At 36.8% G+C, this 12,713-nt stretch overlaps 1 protein-coding gene across 4 annotated transcripts in view; it reads left to right on the forward strand.

The window, feature by feature from the left end:
- Window positions 1-7,432, forward strand: part of LOC142049858 (secretory carrier-associated membrane protein 1-like) — a 74,270-nt gene extending 66,838 nt beyond the window's left edge. For 3 of the 4 annotated variants that reach the window (XM_075077966.1, XM_075077970.1, XM_075077967.1), the window contains exons 7-10: window positions 1,585-1,686; window positions 3,552-3,669; window positions 5,467-5,617; window positions 7,041-7,432. In XM_075077966.1, the coding sequence (XP_074934067.1) occupies window positions 1,585-1,686; window positions 3,552-3,669; window positions 5,467-5,617; window positions 7,041-7,096 (427 nt within the window). In that variant the 3' untranslated portion in view covers window positions 7,097-7,432. Of the gene's footprint in view, window positions 1-1,584; window positions 1,687-3,551; window positions 3,670-5,466 lie in introns of all 4 variants that reach the window. The other variant, XM_075077968.1, reaches the window with a different exon arrangement.
- Window positions 7,433-12,713: the final 5,281 nt, after the last annotated feature.

Here is a 12,713-nt window from a genome sequence, read left to right on the forward strand (position 1 = left end):
ATTAAAAAATACTATATTGTTAAGTGACCTGTAGCATCTGTAATTGAAGTAGACTGAGATTCTTAAGAATGAATAGACCAGGTATATGGTAATCAAACTCCAGTATTTTTCCTAGTTTTTAGCAATCTGGATTTTGCAGGCTTCACAAACTTGAGGTGTGGTATCTTAGTCTTTTAAAATAGACTGGTTTGCATACAAAATTGAACTTATTTTGTGAAAATCAGCACGTAGAGATTCTAAATTCCTGTGCTCTTACGGTATTTCTTGGGAATTATTTTTTTAAATTGAAATGAACCAGGATGATCAGTTTAAATGCACTAATTTTTGTAGAAAAAGATTGATAGCCATAATTTGAAGTTGAGTATAACCTTTAGACTAAATGAGATGTTTCTTTTTGCTAACCAGTGAGATATTGCTGTACTCATACATCTTTGAGGAATCGTATAGTTTAACTTGCATTTGCTCATACACTAAATTCTTACATCCTTAAGGCTAAAAAAATAAGAGTATTTTTTCATTTACTAGTCTAACTTGTTCATGACTTGGGTTACAACGTGGGTACAAACTGAGATAAATTAAAAATACAGAGAATTGGTAGCTTTCATTAACTAATTCTAAATCTTACATACTCTCCCTTAGTAGTGTTGTTTTATATTAAATTATTGTTCCTGATTTGGTGGGGTTCAGTGTCATGTTGTCTTTCAGAGTTTTAGATCTAGTAAATCCTTAGTGTTTCTTAGTGAATATTTATTGTTTGGAAAAGGAAAACTACTACTTGCATATTCAACTTTCAGTCATTTGTTCAGCTAAAAATGGAACAGTTATTTAACTGAACTGGTTTAATAAATAGAAATGAACAAATTCCCTTCTGCAGAAAGAGCCATTACTGGCAAAATCTGTTTCCGTGACTTAAGTGATTTTTACGTCCTTTAGAAATTTGGTAGGAAGCATATCATGCAATCATTAGTTTTGATAGTAATACATTCAGGTCTTTGTTGAGATTTTGCATGTATATTTATATTTGGGGTTTTTTGACAGGCTTTTAATACTTCCATCTTTGTCAGGCTGACATTTTAGTAATTTAAACAGCAAACATATTTTGTGTATTTTGTTTTTAAACAACAGCTGCTTCAGTATTCTGATCTGCATTATGTTCAGTAATTCCATATTAGATTTTATGTCCTCTTGCAAGTGAAATATTTTCTTCCCATTCTGCCAGCACTGTGAACTTCAGTCTGAAAGTGAGGCAGACTTCTGTTCTTCATGCACTGTAGCAGAAGTTGTATGTTTAGTCTAAGACACCCTGCTGTGTGCTGAACAGAACACTAAGGAATAGTATCTTGCTGCTATTCTCACCTCTGTTAGAGGTGCAAGTGGCAAAAATACTATGTTAAAGAAGCAGCAGCGGCTCTTGTAAACACTCTACAAAAGCACAGAATTACTGGTATTTCAAGTCACCACCAATAGATCAAAGCACATTTCTTCTAGTTAACGCAGAAAAAAATTTTAGACTGGTACTACAGTATTTGTAAAAAGTCATAAATTTCCTGGCTGCTTTAATTTTCCCCCCCCCCCCTCTTTCAGGAGTGACAGTTCATTCAGGTTCTTTGTGTTCTTCTTTGTATATATCTGTCAGTGTGCTGTACATGTACTTCAAGCTGCAGGATTTCAAAGATGGGGAAACTGGTGAGTATTCTGTTTTCTGTAGCATTGTACTGTCTGTAAGACAAACACTCATATTTGATATAGCAACTGCAATACAGTCTGTGTGGTTTGGTTGTTTTTTTTTTAATCCTGTGTTCACTGGAATTGTTACATTTAGCACTCAAAAAAATCATTTTTGGAGTACTTTTAACTAGGAAAAATGTGTGAAACATACCCCAACAGTGTGAGTTACTTCTGTTAGTAGGCTGGTCAAAATTTTATCTTTCAATGTAAGCCACTTTGAACTACTCTTTTACACATTACCTCCCCTATTTTACTGGTGTGTGGCGATGTTATTTGCTCTATATTTAGGATAAAGAAATAAGAAAAACTTAGAGAAAATGAGAATAATTTAGGCTGTAATAATATACTGTTTGAATATTATTTTCTATCAGTTAGTTCTAATTATATTAATGTACTTACCAATGAAATGTATGGCTAAAATTTGAAGAATGAGTCAACATTATATTCGGGTGAATATAGTTGTATATCTGATATTATTTGAAAAGCTCGTTTGTCTGAGTCAGCTCCTTTGTCTTTAATAGTTGATTTTTCATTTTGACGCTTATAAGTATATAAGCTTTTACTTGAAGCTTTTATGTATATATAGCTTTTATTTGAATCTTCAAGGTCTAATATTTAGATTTTACAAGGAAAAGCTATTGGGAATCAGTCACCCTTCTTGGGGGAAAAAAAAAACCCACAACAAACTTGAATTAACAAAAAGCATGGCTGTAGTAGCCAGTTGATAGCATGGAGAGCTATGACTGGCAATAATGTATCTGGGTAATGAAACTTCTGTGTATCAGTGGTTTTCTGCTAACCTCCAAATGTACATAAGGCAGACAAAACATCATTGCTTTAGAACTGGAGTGTAAGGAAAAATCCTGGTTTATTATTTTTGCTCTCAAATCCAATATTTTGCTTTTTTATAGATACTTTGATTGACATGAACAAAGTAAAAAAGTAACTTAGAGGGCCAACTCTCCAAGTACGTGGAGTGTGCTTTTAAGGATACTTGGGGAAGGGGTATGAAAAGTAGCCAGATCATCAGAAGATGATAATTACAGTTTGGATTTTGGAGTTCTGGGGTAGAGTCTAGTTGGACATAGGAGATATCAAAGCAATTTGAAACAAGTAGAGGAAAGTTTTAAGGCTGTTTGGGTTTACAGAAATTTTTTGCTCTTTTCAGTGGAAGAATCTTTCCCATCTTAATGTTTTATTTTTCTTAAGGCAACCTGGTTTTTGTAGTTTCAAGTTTGATATTGTACTTTTATGCTGGTGTTTCACTTTTGAAGAATGGGGAAATGTTTGAAGTAGATACTGATATAGCAATCTTTTAATTAATCTGTCACTATCTACTTAAAAAAAAAAAATATTAACCCCAATTGAGAAAGCATCACTGTGTGGATACAGCTAAATGAGTTTTCCCACGCACAATCTCTGTGTGTGCTAGAAGCTATCTTTTTAGGGATATTTTCTCTTCCATGAAGTCATGTGGTCTTAAATTATTCTGAAATGACAGTACAGTATGACCAAAAAAACCCCCAAAAAGTTGATGAGCAACTCTAATGTCTCTCAATTTCTTCACAACTCTTCTCCAGGATAATCACCTATACTAAAATTTTCCTTATACTTTCACTGCATGCATTGGGAAAATGGTCACTAAGCTGTAAAAGCTTATTATAGAACAGAAATATGTTCATGTATAATTTCCATGACTTTTTCTTCAAATATATTCAGTTGATCAGAACTAGGAGGTTATAAAGCTTCCCTTGATGTGGATACCTGTGGCTGAATGGTTCATGTACTGTGCTAGTAAAGTTTGTCTTTTCTTTTTCCTTCAGTGGGTGGATTTCATCTCTTACTGGTCTTAATAAGAGTATCCCTGTTGGCATTATGATGATAATCATAGCTGCACTTTTCACAGCATCTGCTGTTATTTCATTAGTTATGTTTAAAAAGGTAAGTTACTTATTATTCCCCCTTTGTGTTTCCTATGTTTGATCTGGATTTTGCTTTCCTGCTTGAGAGAGGTACGCTCTCGCAAAGTAATGGGGATGAAATTATATTCTTGGGGGTATGCCTTACCTTTTAACAACTGTGCTTCTATAGTACTTTTTTGCTTATACTGTCATGGAGTTACGAAATGCTGTTTTTACAATGCACTTATTTCTGCGAACTAAAATGGGGAAGGATAGCTTTGAATAAGAGAAGTTGGGAGGTAAACTCACAATGAAAGGTTAGGTGAATGCACTGGACCTGTAGATGCTGGGTTGCAATTTTCAAATCTGTGGTGATTCATCAGGCTGAGTGAAGCACGATTCAAATGATTGCTAAGTTACAGCTCTTACCAAAATAATTTCCATTAAAATCAATAGAAGAGGAAGATGCCTGACAACTCAGAAAAGGATTTTTATTTCTCTGCTTACATTGTTTTAACATTTTGCTGTCAATTAATGACTGCGTAGCATAAAAGCTCAAAGATGCTTTTCTCCCTTGCTTCCTTTTTGTGAATTTCCATTCAGAAGGCCTAAGTTTTAGATACTAATGTGCTAGTAAGGTTTTTGTGTTGTTTTGATTAAATGTAACTGAGAATTCTGATGATGATGTGCTGGCAATTCTAATAATTCAACCTCAGTTACAGTTACGCTTAAAGGTTTTTGCATACCCAAACTCTTCTGACCTGTTTACAGTAAGCTAGAAATTTTAAGCATAGCTTGGAGATGTCCCTTCTCCTTATTTGTTTTCTGCATAAATACTCAGGTACAGGAGAAAGAAACAAACAAGTAAAATGTATTGTATAGTGAGCATTTTTTTACACTCTTTCTACCGCATGCATCTGGATTCTTTTCAAAAAACACGCATACTCAGATATGACCTGGTGTATCTTTATGGATGAGAAACAGTCACATTTATAACAAAGAAAAAAGTTACAACATGGCTTCGTAATATTATTTGACAAGTTTATCATGACTTGATTGAATATGAATCAGAAATAGCATTTTCAATTTAATAGTCGGGTACTTGGAAGTTACTCAGGATTTGTTTTTTTATTAGACTAGAGTTTATAAGCCATATTGTTTAATACCTTTGCTTATTATGCAGAGCAATTGGTCATCACACTAGTTTAGCAGATATTTATCTGCATTATTGGGATATTTTATACTTTTTAATGTTCAGTCATAGCTTAGCTTAATAGGGTCTTGTAACCATGTCAATCAGAGAAATTAAGATGTTTCTAAAAAATTGCTGTAGAAAAAAGTTCACCAGAATGTTATTGACACAGTGGATTCAAAAATACTTTTTTGGTTTTGTTTCCTGCTGTTTCTTTTAACATGCACACTTATAAACTCTTTTAATGAGTACACCAAGTTGTATACAAATTGAGACAGAAGATGCTTTTGCAAGCTATGGGTCCTGCGTTATGCTAAGGATGCAGCCTGTTTGTGTATTTAAATATGTTATTTCAGACAGTAGATACCACGCACATTTTAGTGAAGACCTACAAGACCCTTCTGAACTTGCAAAAAGATACAGGTATCCCTGCAGTCAAACTGTCTGTGCACAGCAGGGCAATCAAAATTTGTAGGGTTTGTGGGAAAAAAAAGTCCATTTACTCATTTCTGGATCCTCCCAAACATATGAGCAAACCAGATTTCTCCACCACACAACTCTACTTCATGTTTGAGACTTTGCTATTACTCTACCAAGAAATGGAAGGCTTAGCACACTTTTTTCACTGCTTTTCCACTTCCCTAGGTGCATGGTCTCTACCGCACAACTGGTGCTAGTTTTGAGAAAGCACAGCAGGAGTTTGCAACGGGAGTGATGTCCAACAAAACTGTACAAACTGCTGCAGCCAACGCCGCATCAACAGCAGCAACCAGTGCAGCTCAGAATGCATTCAAGGGTAACCAAATGTAGAGAAATATAAAAAGTCATGACGGTTCTTTTCGATTGTACTTTATTTTCCAGTCACCTATTATATTCCCTAAAAACATAGATCAAAATACACACAGCATGTTTGCCTCTTCTGCAGCTGTTCATGGGTAAAATGGGAAATGTTTGTTTTGTGTTATTATAAATTTATTTATTTTAAAAAGATAACCATTCTCTGCCCTTCTTCAAGATGTTGCATTCTAGAATAAAAGCCTTCCATATTTTGTGGAGGATAAATAATTTCAACAATTATTTGAAATGAATTGTGGTATATAATGATCAAATAACTATATTAAGAATTTGGAGGTTTTTTAGTAGTCCACTCTGGTATTTTTTTTTAACTTCAGGAAAGCACTTTGGATTGATTTTTCTTTTCTTTGTAAGAAAGAACAGCTTTCCCTATTTCTGCTATAAGAAGTGGGGTAGCCTGAGCGATGTAGAAAGTTAGGTTTGGCTACTGCTTTTGCAATTTCAGCAGCTGCTGGAGGACAAATACAAGTAGGATAGATATAATTCTTTTCTTGGGTTTTTTTTAGGATAAGTTTTTTGATATAAACCTGTAAGTTTGCATGAATACTGTTATCTGATCTTGTTTAAATAGTGTTTTGGTCCAGAATTTACCTGTGACACTTTAATTATAGCGTTTGCTTGTGTCGTGGTTTAGCCCCAGTCAGCAACCAAGCACCACGCAGCCGCTCGCTCACTCCCCCCTGGTGGGATGGGGGAGAGAATCGGAAGAGCAAAAGTGAGGCAACTCATGGTTTGAGATCAAGACAGTTTAATAGGTAAAGCAAAAGCTGTGCACAGAAGCAAAGCAAAACAAGGCATTCATTCACTACTTCCCATGGGCAGGCAGGTGTTCAGCCATCTCCAGGAAAGCAGGGCTCCATCACGCATAATGGTTACTTGGGAAGACAACCGCCATTACTCCAATCGTTCCCCCCTTCCTCCTTCTTCTCCCAGCTTTATATACTGAGCATGACGTCATATGGTATGGAATATCCCGTTGGTCAGTTGGGGTCAGCTGTCCTGGCTGTGTCCCCTGCCAGCTTCTTGTGCACCCGGCAGAGCACGGGGAGCTGAAAAAGTCCTCGACCAGTGTAAGTGCTACTTAGCAACAACTAAAACATCTCCACATTATCACCACTGTTTCCAGCAAAAATCCAAAACATAGCCCCGTACTAGCTACTACGAAGTAATTTAACTCTACCCCAGCTGAAACCAGGACAGCTTGTATCTGTTTTCATGGAGTATTCTCTACCTGTGAGAAATTACTATGGTGGATAAACATTCTCTGTAATAGAATGTGTAATGCAATGTACAGTTTAAAGAAGATAACTGATGGTTTCAATCACAGAGCTAAGCGATTATATATTTGCTATTTTTAATTTCAGTATTCATGTCTTGGGGTAATCATTTTGCTGGAAAGGAAACAAATATTGACCTTTAGAACAGTAGTTTCATGCCCCTCTGTGGAGTAAGTGAATGTGGCCTCCCATGACAGCACCGGAGATCTCATCGCCCTTGTTGGATGCAAGCTGTGGGATAGAAAAACAACCCACAAAAACACAGAACTGAGGCCTTGATATGCGGGACAGAAGGTCAGGGGCACAGCTGGAGCACCGAAGCAGGAGAGCGCGCTTATCTATGTTTATACCATATGTGGAGCTAGTGGGATAGAACACATTCTGAGGCAGCGAAAAGGGAAAAATACCAGCACATGAGGCAGACTATATTAAGGCTGATCTTTTTTTAATAAACAGCTTCGGCTTCACTTGTGCATGAATACGGATTCCGTGTCATGAATCGCCACACCCCTCCTTCCCTCTTACATGCAGTGGTATTTTTGTTGTGTTTGGGATTTTTTTAAATTTTTTTTTTTAGTGTAGATTTGTGTTTAATCTCTAGCCTTGTCAGGCATTCTGTTTACTGCTTGTCCAAAAATCTAAATATACAGCATTTAATTTTCTACCAGAAATATTGTCTAAAATCAAGCTTTTTTAAGCAATGGCATTTAACAGATACATGACTTCATTTTAACATAACTCACCCATCTCTGTGATTTGATTTAAGCTGGGGAAAAAAAGCTTTTAAACTTTTTCGAGTTGGAAAAGAGAGAAATCTTCATCTTTCACAAAGTTAAAATTTAACTGATTGAACTGGAGGCCTAAGAGGTTAAATTGGTGCTGTGGAACTGAACAATCCATAACGGTACATACCATCAAAATATTCTAGAATTTAATCAGGTCTTACTATAAAGTGATGTTTCTCTCCTTTGAAGGCTATTTGATATTCTTGGATTGCCCCATGAGTCTTATGCTTTTTTTTTAAACTCTGTTTTGGAAAATTAAAACAGGAAGGGACCACATCCCACAGCCTGTATAAGTACGCACTGTAGCTGAAATGAATTCAGCTCTTAGGGTGAATTACCTTTAGTAAGACTGGGCATAAAATTCTGAGGCCCCTCCATGTTCTGAATGTGGACAGAGTTTCATAGATTAATTCTTTTTCACTACAGTATATTCATAATAACATAAGAGCATTACAAAAAATAAAACCCTTAGCTTAATCCCTGGAACAGTATTGTACTGTTAGCATGAAGTCCCTATTAGTCTCCTTTCTTTTACCAATTTCTTTAAATCCAGCTTGAATTTGGATAAATATAGTAGTTTCACCTATGCTGTTCATATTAATGAATATTAATTAATATACTTGCTTCTAAACATTCTCTGCATCATGAAGTTAAAAATAATTTAAATATTCTGTGTAATAGGGGCTCTAAAAGTCTATATTAGTGGACATGCTAGCATTGAACTTAAGTGTGTGGAATGTTATTAAAAGCTTTCCAGACAAAAGCCACAATTTTCTGTTGCGATCAGGCATCACGCTTCTAGCAGCTGTATATCAAGATTGTTCTTTTCATAATCTTTTTAATATAACTTGAGGGTTGTATCTAGGAACTCTACTATGGGTTACTTTTAAATCTAAATTTAAGCAATTCTCTTGGCTATCTCTTGGATATGAATCCTAGGGACATCATCCTTGCAATTTAATTTAAGTTTTAAGACTGCGTAATAACATACATTAACAGAATATATTATGGAAAAAACATTAGGAATAAAACATCAATTTGGCAGGTAGATTGTTTGGTTTTTTTTCCCAAATGTTTAACTGCTCTTTGAGAAAACATATTTAGTATTCTATGTATAAGGATCGTTGATTTGCAATGTCATGAGTTGAATGTACAGATTTAAACCTCCTAAGTGAAATTCAAGGTTCAGTTACACATGAATTGTTTAAACCAGAACTCTCTGACACTTTGCAGCCCAAAAGGGAGGGAGAAGTTTGAGTTTAGCTTTGACAACGGAAGGCTGACATTTGTTAAAATATTTTGTAACTAACTAAAACTAGATTTTACAGTCTCTTATTAATTAATCAGAGTATGGCGCCCACTTAATTTGTCATTTTGTAGTACTGTGGCAAATTGAGTGCAAAGTATGAAGTTCAAACATTAGAATGTCTGTAGTCATTGATCTGTAATTTAGGAGTTGGTTTTATTTATCTGGGGGATGTTTGTATATGTTGTAAATTACTAACAATGCACTGCCATCCTCGTGAATGTCATGGTTCTCTACAAATGCACTTCTTCTGTCCCTCTGTTGCATGTCTGAGTAGTTCAGAAGTTTTGGATATTTATTGTATTAACACAGTGTCATAGAACTTAAAAAAGACTTTTTTTTCCTGGTTGTTTGCTCTATAGTTTTGAACAATATGGGGACTTTCTTTTAAAGGTCAGGATAACATGCAGGGCGGCTGATCTATGTAAAGGTTTCACTTGTTTTTTTTATAAATCTGTATATAAACGCTGTAATTCTGCTGAAATGGGGAAGCAAAATGTCCACTATCAAAATAATACATTAGGGTAACAAGAATTAGTCTACTGAACTGTTATGAAAAAAATTCTTAAACATGTGCAGCCCACTTTCTTGTGCTGTAAACTTAAGAGGGTTAAAATCTAAACATGTTCTGTCATTACTGAATGAAATTCTGCAGGCATTAAGTGAATCCTAAAACATTATTGAAAGTAAAATGAAGTTGCTGAAAACAGCATTGCTTTGGTACTGTTTATTTTCCTAATTTCTGTCTCTGAATTGACCTTTCTGTATCACTGCTGTGTCTTGCCTTTTTTTTTAAGGCACTATCAGAGTCTGTTGATTTTTTTTTCATACCATATCAACTGTAACACCTGCTCTCTAACACTGAATTTATTACCAGGTTTTCTTTGAAGGGCAAAATGAGTTCATCTAGACCACTGCGATATAGCTACGTTTGCAAATAAACAATACAGAGAACACTCTGAGGTACAGTTGGGATTATTTTGGGAGATAGCAGATGTGAGTTTTTGAAGTCACCTGTGCATGCATGCATCATTTAGTAGTGAAATTGTTTCTTTGTAACTTACAGATCTAGGGTGGCAGTGGCAGCAGACTAAACAGTTTTTGAACTGTCTTGTAAATGGTAAGCACAGTTGTGCAACATGATACAGTCATGTTTTATGATTAGAATTATTGCACAATTTAAGTGCTGTTGTGGGGAGATTCTTCCCCTGATTTGCATAGGCTAGTTGTAAGCACTAAGTTGGGAAAGCAAGCACGCACGCACACAGAAGACAGCACAGGGAAGAGAACTGTGATTAAAAATTCTCATATTTAATTGAAATTTAGATTAAAAATACCACATTAGGTACATCATTCATGCTATCAAATGTACATAGTGGTGACTTAATAACAGAATAACAGTACCACAAATAAACCATGGCTCAAAATCTACTCTAGCTGGATTGCCACAGCCTCTTTTCCTATACAAGGCGGCTGTGCTGTATACGTTGCTTCCATGCTCTGCTTTTGTTGGGCTCTGTCCATTCCTTGTGGTAGGCACCAGTGTCCACTGCTTTCAAGGAAGACTTGAACTCTTCTCCATTTACCACTAGGACGTGAGATACTCTGATGAGGGATAACAATGCAAAATGGAAATGATTTGGCTGAAAAAAAATCTCAGAATCCAGAGAGCCTTATTGAGTAAAATAGACACAAAGGTGATATAGACAACCCAGAAATAGCTCAATAGGAATGTTTTTTGCAGTGCCACATTATAGATAAAGCACAATAAGAAAACTTGCTGAGCCTTTTCAGCTTTTAGACTGTATATTGCCAGAGATGGATATAGCTTCACATTTTACTTGTCTGTATTATATAGATCTGAGTATTTCAAATCAATCCAGAAGAGGTTTTCGTTAAATCTTTAAGCTACTGTTACTGCTGTTGTATTCATCTTCAAAATCAGTGATTTGTTGCATTACTCTATGCTTAGTTTGTCTACACCATCAAAACTCCAGCCACTTCCTCCCTGGGAAGTTGCTTTTCCAATATCTTGTTTAAAACCAAAACCATTTAAAAAAATAAACAAAAAGCCCCCAAATAAACAAACAAACAAAAAAAAAAACAACAAAACCAAAGTCCATCCTGTTATTGCACATCTCACACAAGTTATATATATAAAAAACCGCTACAATTGTTAAAAGAAGGTCTATGGCACTTTACAGAATATAAGTTTATAGTTGATCAAGCCACAGATGTTTGAAGAAGTCTTCAATACCACAAAAAAAAAGTTAAACTGAACTAATTGGGACACAGGTTTTAAAGAATCCACAGCACGTTCTTCTAGATCTTATGCAGTGCATGTACATTAAGAAGCAGTTACACTCTGCAGCCCCCCGCCCTTGAAATGAATTAAATTAGCTTTAAGCTCATTTCTCTTTTTTTTTTTAATCTCTCTCTTAAAAACATCTTTGAAAGCTGAGGTGAAATTCAGGAACAACTTCAAACAGCTGTCAAATTTAATGACTGCACCTTACACCTGAATCTGCAATCATCATGGTTTAGCCAGCAACTCAGCCCCACACAGTCGCTCGCTCACTCCGCCACTGGTGGGATGGGGGAGAGAATCAGAAGGGTAACGCTCATGGGTTGAGATAAGAACAGTTTCATAATTAAAATAAAAAAAAAACAAACCCAACAACAAATATGCAATGGAACCGGAAACAACAAGAGGCACGAAACCCATGGGGGGGGGGGGGGGGGGTGCGAAGGGGGATGAATCACCGAAACAAACTGCACGCAAAGCAGCTGCTCACCACCCACCGACCCGACACCACGCCTCCCCGAGCTGCAACTGCCCCACTTAATATACTGATCATGGTGTCACATGGTATGGAATGAACATCCCATTGGCCAGTCGGGGTCAGCTGCCCCGCCCCTCCCAGCCTCCCGCGAATGAGGCAGAGCGCGGGAAGCTGGAAAGGTCTCCAACCACCACAGGCACCACAGTGAAGAGAATTAACCCCTTCTCAGCCAAAACCAGCACATTCTCCACCCCTTATTCCATACCGTTTACGCCATGCCCAGGTCCCATACCATCCAATACAACCGTACCAACCACCACCCCTCCCCTTCCCATCCTTTAACGTAATACACAGACATCATTCCTTTAGTCTATGGACCTTCCCTGTAAAATGTCCATTAAAATATCCATTGAGTTCACCCAGTCCGTGACTCTGGGCTCCAGCTGTCCTATCAGGCTTTCAGGGTGGGAGAGGTGGTGTGTGTGGCATTGGGTTGCTGCATACCGAGTCAGTCAGCGTTCCATCACTGCTGCACTTTGCTTGTTTCATCAACGTTCATCTTCCATGGGTTGGGAGGCTTGTACTCTGATATCATTGATACACCATACAGATGACACACAATATTATATAGCAGTTCGCATTATGCCATTCAGTTTGTTGGCTGTTTTCGCCCAAAATAAAATCCCCTTGTGGCACACATCGGATTTCTCCATCCTCCCGCATCACCCACCAAGTGCACCCAGGTCCTCGAGCAAAAGCAATCCCACGAATGGGTTTGCCTTTGCCTGAGGCAGGAAGAACCCAGACTGTTTTGCACAGCACACTTTTTGCGTGCACTACAGGGACTCTATGCCCTTCCACAGTATGTAGGATTTCTGACTGGGCA

Source organism: Phalacrocorax aristotelis, chromosome W (assembly GCF_949628215.1).
Source record: "Phalacrocorax aristotelis chromosome W, bGulAri2.1, whole genome shotgun sequence".
In the NCBI taxonomy this organism is placed as follows: Eukaryota; Metazoa; Chordata; class Aves; order Suliformes; family Phalacrocoracidae; genus Phalacrocorax; species Phalacrocorax aristotelis.